We start from the raw sequence: 6,246 nt of genomic DNA on the forward strand, positions 1-6,246 counted from the left end.
GAGGCACACATCGCTAATTTGTGAATGCAGGAAAAGGGCAGTTAGCGGGGGAACACTATTCATAGAATGATTTATTATTGTGATGGACTACAAAATGCATTGAAGTTGAGTTTGCATGGATGCCTGTTAAAAATATTAGCATTTTCCCTGGAAGACAGTAAGGATGTCCCTGACGTAAGTTAAAAAAGTGTGACCATGCGACAGACAGGAACTGTGATTGCATATAGTGGGATAGAAATCTGAATTTTGAAAAACCATGGTAGTATTTTAAATGGTAAAGTTGAGTTACTCATGGTTTAACAAAACTCATCCTACTAGCTTTCTTGGACCACAGATAATAAATATTACTATAATAAATAATAATCAAGCACATATGCAGCTCACTGGGTAAGATGTAATTCAGAGAAAAGCAATTAAGATTGATACCCTGAAAAACTCAGGAACATACTCATTAGCCAAGAAGCACTCTAGCAATGTCTCCGCTATGAATTGCCAGAGGACCAGCTTGCACCCTAAGCCTATCAGTCTGTGGGTTGACATAAAACACACTTAGAACACCTGAACTTTTCCAAAAACAGGCTTCTCAACCTTCTTTCATATTGTGGAATGTTTCCGTTATTTCTAAATGCCACTGAATCAAATCCAGTGAAACTGCTTAAAAGACATTGTGACAGTAACCTTCACCATCTCTTCCTGAGTGTGTTTTGATTTTCTTTCTTCCTCTTAACAAGGCTTGATCTCAGTGTCTGGCTGAACATTAATCCGCTTTCACCAAGTACCAAACTAATGCTTGCTGCCCTAATACACTGCAAATCCTCAAGGTATAAGTTACACACGATTTAGTATAAAAGGTAAGAACAGGGCTTTCTTTTCACTACAGCTATTAGCAGCCAGGCAAGTGGAATACAGGTAAGTTCTCATCGGATTCTGATTTAGAAATCTTTTTTTTCAAATTGCAAACACTGTATGCAGTTAATTGCTTCTGAAAAATAGATTATCCTTTGCTCTTTCTTTCCCTTACTTCTTTTTCTTTCTCCTTAAAGTCAGGAGACATCCTATGTACAGAAACTTAGATAAAAGTATTTCACTGAAAGTGGTATGGTACTCTGCTATCATTATTCTGCAAATATAGCTGACATGCCATTTCAGTCGCTTAGGCATATCAAACTCCTTTAACAATAAACATTCAGACAGATCTATTTAATGGTTTTATCCTGTGTTCTCACTGAAGTTTCTGAAAGCTTGCTATTATAGAACCACTTGAGGATAATGTGAAGACGCAATTTCTCACTGTTACTATAAATATTTCCTGTTGAAAATAACTATACATCTTTCTCCAGTACAGATATATTTTTTTGCTTTATACACAGGATGAAGACAGTTAATTGTTATGTGCTGTTACTTTGTTGGAAAGCAATTTGTTGCAATAGCTGTCAGCTCACCAATATTACTATAGCAGTGGAAAGAGAAGAATGTGAATTCTGTATTACAGTGAATGCCACGTGGTGCTCAGGATACTGCTTCACAAGGGTGAGAATCTTAAGTTTAATTTTAGCCACCAGAATTAAATACTCGTAGTGATGTATGAACCTGTTTCTCCACCCTGATACAAACACACAGGCAGGATGAGCCTTGTCAAAGAACAGGTTGAGTAATTGTTGTGCTGTTTGCCAGGGAAGTAGATACGCAGCCAATATGAACCACAAAGGGAAGGGTGAAAAGATGCTAGTAAAGTTCAGATCTTTAATTGCCTACACACATTATGTTTATATTGCATAACTAGAGTTGAAAATATTACAATCTGGATCTTCATCTTGTGTTTAATTCATGGCTGCAAACAGATATAACAAAGCAGCCATTACTATGTAGACTCCTTCTGCAAATAATTTGAAAAACGAAGCAACTGACCTGCAAGTTTGTCTGGTGATTGTATGACACAAATTTGCCATATCAGTCCTGAAAGGAGAAATCTAAGGATCTAGGTGAAATTAGAAGAGTCTGATCCAAATCCTTTTGATCTCAGTGGGATTTTCCCCACCGGCTTAATTAGTTTTCCCATGAGGTCCTTAATTTTATAAAAATTTGGAATTCTACCCCGTAACAACTTTCAAAGTAAGTATTTCCTTCTTGTAATTTTCAGGATCCAGTATATAAATATCCACCAGTATCATCTGCTCAGCAAACATGTACCTTCAAGGAGGTTGTGTATGAAACAGTGAAGATCCCTGGCTGTGGTGACCATCCCGAATCTTTTTATTCGTACCCAGTAGCTACAGAGTGCCACTGTGAGACCTGTGACACTGACACCACTGACTGCACTGTGAGAGGGCTGGGGCCGTCCTACTGTTCCTTCAGTCAGAATGGAAGTACCCAATGAAGGGTACCTGAGGTGGCAGTTTGGCTTTAAATGTCTGCTTTGAAATAAAGGTACTGATCGGGCTGAGGTGTCAGATAATAGGCAAGGTGGTTTAGCAATTGCCAAGATTGAAACAAAGATTTTTAGGGCCAAAATGGAGAGCTACTGACTCAACTTCTCTTCAGGCCTTCCCTACTTATCCCATCAGTTTCCTTAAAATCATTTCCATAGGTCTATAGAACGCTGCTTCCAATTTCTTCTGCCCTTGCTTCCTTGTCTTCTCTACTACACCCTCATTCTTTATATTCCTGTATTTTCATTGCCTAGATCACTTAGCTTATTCCATGCTATCCTACACTTTCAAAAAGTTCCCAACTTCCACATCTTTACTATTCCCTGCTTTCCATCTCTTCGCAGAACGCACTTACTCTAAAAAGCCTTGCAGCACAACATCTGTGCCTTCACTCTCTATTAGCTGGACTGTAAACCTCTCTCAGCTGAGATCCTGACTTTTCTTCTTTTGGGCAAAATATTTCATGTAGTCATTATGCTCTGTAAATAACAACAGCATCCTTATGCAAGGGCCAAAGTCTATGCTGGGATGAGGTTGGGATGATCTGAAATCAAGCTGGAGGACTGACTGAATCAGAATGGAAAATATCTCATGTTGCTGGGAAAATTATCTGAAGCCTACAGAACGAAATCCTATCAGGAAAATGAAAAGATACTGCTCTTCGTCAGAGACACTCACCTACACGAACACAGAATGGAGAGCACCTGGTTCAGCCGCAGTTCGGCACCAAAGACTTGGCGGCTACACAAGTTAATTTGAGTCAACAGTATCGCACCGCTATGGAAAAGTGGGCATGTATGGAGTGGAGCCTACGAGACTCAACCAACTTCCACCGCTCAGTTCAACACGACAAGGACCTCGGTCGAGTTGTTCTTTCCGGCTTTGGACACAGAACTTCAAGGCATTGAAAAACTGGAGAAAAACCACAGAATAGTCATAAGAATGGACCGAGGCCTAAAAAATATCTTAAAAGATTTAAACACGTGGTTGTTTTGCTTATGGGAGGTAACATGGGGAAGTAAAAGTAAAAAAGAAAAAGTAGAACCTTTTACATGCTTGAAGACTGTTACAAAGAGAAAAGGAAAAGTCAGTTTTCCATGTTCACAGTGAACAGAACAACTCATGAAAGATTCAGAGTAGTCACTAGCAAATCTTCCAAAAGGCACAGACAGCTAGACAGTGAGAGAAACTGTCAGGGGGTTGGGGAAGGAAGGAAGGAAGGGAGTGGGGACCACTATTGGTCGACAAGAATACAATGAACCTGTTAGGAATGACAGAGAAAGTTAGTTTGCCGTGAGGCAAGGGAATGGAGCAGACAACCTTTTGAGTTGCCTCACAAGTCTGTTTTGGAGACCCTTACACACATTTTTATTTAAAGGGAATTTGTCTGATACTCTGGATCCCTTTTATAATATATAATAGGTATTTTAACTTATTTAATTTTTAGCTTTTTTACTGAAAGATATACTGAAAGTTCTCTTAAGTTAATCTTATTTATAAAATTAATCCACATGGATTTCTTTGGTCTAGTGAAGTTTTAAAGTGGTAAAGTAATAGGTAAATCAAATTGCCTATCACTCATTTCAGTTTTAAACATGAGTTCACTTCAGTAAAACTAAGCATATTATTCATATCAGGATTTATTCCCTTCTGGATGAGAGAATTTTGAGTTAAAATTGCAAAAGAGAGTAGCTTGTTTTAAAAAACATGAAAAAAAGATACATTTTCGAAAGAGATCTGTGAACACCTGTATTGTCTGTTGTGCATTTTGGAATAATAAAAATAATTTTGTTGAACTTCTGTTATGTATGTCTTAATAAGCCAATTAAATTTAAGAGTCCACCTGGCCACTTTACTATGCCTTAAATCACACATTTTCTTCCCCCACTCATTTTTTTTTTCATGTAACTAATATACCCACCTGATCCATATTTGCATTATATGGCCAAATAGCTTCAAATAAAAGCCTGGTATATTTTAGCCCAATGAGGTATTACATAATTGTAAAACAACAGAATGGTGGATGAGTGTAAAGATTGGTTTTAATATTTTATTTAAACTATAGGGATTAGAACCTCTCAAGAGCTGTGTCCACATCTCTGCCACAAATTAGCTTGTATCTGAGAACAAAAATCATACAGCTCTCATTTCAACCACCAGACAAATGCAACAACTCATTTTCATTTTGCAAACAAACCTATTCACAACCTGAAAACTAAAACTCTAACTAATGCAAAAGAGCATCGAGGTTGCTATCCGAATGCTAACAAAAAAAAATCCTGATCATGCCTCACTGCAAGCTCCCAGACTCTCACTTTGTATCTCTCACACATCTTAGGCACCAATGCTGAGGTAAATACCACGTCCTGGAGACTCAAACATGCAAGGAAAAAGGTGCCCTCCATATACACACTAACCCCTGCCAAGGTAATTATGGCCTTTGGGAATACCTCTTCCAAGCACTTTCTCAACCCCTGGGTTGAGTTCTACCCAAACCTCTTCCATAAAGCTGGCTTTTTGAAATATGACACATCATGCATCAAAAGCTTTCTGTTTTTCAAAAGATCAGTGGGGAACAGCAAACAAATAATTTATTGAATTCATCTTCTTTTTCTAATCGTAAGTGATCACACAAAAGGCTCAGGAAACATTTAGGTCCCACATGAAGTCTTGCTGTTAATTCCAGTGAGCTCTGAACGTAGACCTCCATTTACATGAAACTAGCTTTGGTATTGTACACTGAAGTAAAATCCATTCCAAATCATGTCAATAATTATCTGCTTTTCTACAGACCGAGTGCAAATATTTCACTGTCAGTAGTTTCGCTGACAGACATTCAGAAATTCTTACAGACGGCTGGCTGGACTTGAAAATATCTTGGATGACCTTTGACACAACAGTTTGTAAGACAGACTTGGACTTCATCTTCTCAAAGTTCACTTTCCAGTCAATGCCCAATAATTGTTTCATTAAACTTACTTTTACATCAATGTTTTTCCAAAATTTTAGTGAAGCCATGGATATCAGTATAGTCTGAGATCCAAGTTTGTTTTATTATTTAAGCATTGAATTATTTTTTAAGAAAAATATTTAAGAATTAATTTATATGCTCTTTTCCTAGCTCTGTCATGATTAATAAATGGCAACACTGTCAAAAGGTGAATATCTCAGTATGACATGCTAGTCTAAATACTAAATTGGTGGGTAGGCTTTTAGAAACATTCCTAAGAGTCCAGCCGCAATTCCTACCATGGGCCTAACCCTTTCCATTGAAATCAATAGGTGAAGTGCTTTTCAGCTTCAACAGAACCATTTTGCCAACAGTGACATTTTCAAAAACTTTGATATTACTTCTATTTTTAAAGGCAGGCTCTACAAAAAGACCTTACAATATGTCAGACTTCAGCCAGCAACTAACTTCGGGGGTAGTAAAAGCTAAAATGGACTGAACAATTTATTTATTTACTCCCAGTTAAGTAAAATTACCTCTTTTCTTGCATCACCCTGAAAGCAGGAAACCTGGAAAACTACAATTTATAACCCGCTGGTGAAGGCGTACAGCATAGAGGCAATGCTTAGTGTTGAACTGTCCCTTAAGGACTTTTCAGAGGGACACTTAATGCAGGATTCATTGTGTTGTAATTAATTAAGTCTTTCAAATACACAGATGTATAGATAAACTGCATGAAGATTAATCATCTTTGCCACCACATCTATGGGTGAATTAATACTTTCTATCATTTATTATGCAGACAGTTTGACCTTGATCTTATGAGTGTCTGTGCCAGTTGTACTTGAAGCTCTCCAGACATCAAGA

General features: G+C 37.7%; 1 protein-coding gene across 1 annotated transcript; it reads left to right on the plus strand.

Moving 5' to 3' along the window:
• Positions 1 to 1,371: 1,371 nt before the first annotated feature.
• FSHB (follicle stimulating hormone, beta polypeptide) lies at positions 1,372 to 2,377 on the plus strand. Its single transcript, XM_010151373.1, has 2 exons — positions 1,372 to 1,530; positions 2,141 to 2,377. Exons 1-2 carry the CDS (start codon positions 1,372 to 1,374, stop codon positions 2,375 to 2,377), a joined length of 396 nt encoding a protein of 131 aa, XP_010149675.1.
• The last annotated feature ends 3,869 nt before the right edge of the window (positions 2,378 to 6,246 follow it).

The sequence above is a fragment of the Eurypyga helias genome, unplaced genomic scaffold, assembly GCF_000690775.1.
Source record: "Eurypyga helias isolate BGI_N326 unplaced genomic scaffold, ASM69077v1 scaffold10395, whole genome shotgun sequence".
NCBI lineage: Eukaryota > Metazoa > Chordata > Aves > Eurypygiformes > Eurypygidae > Eurypyga > Eurypyga helias.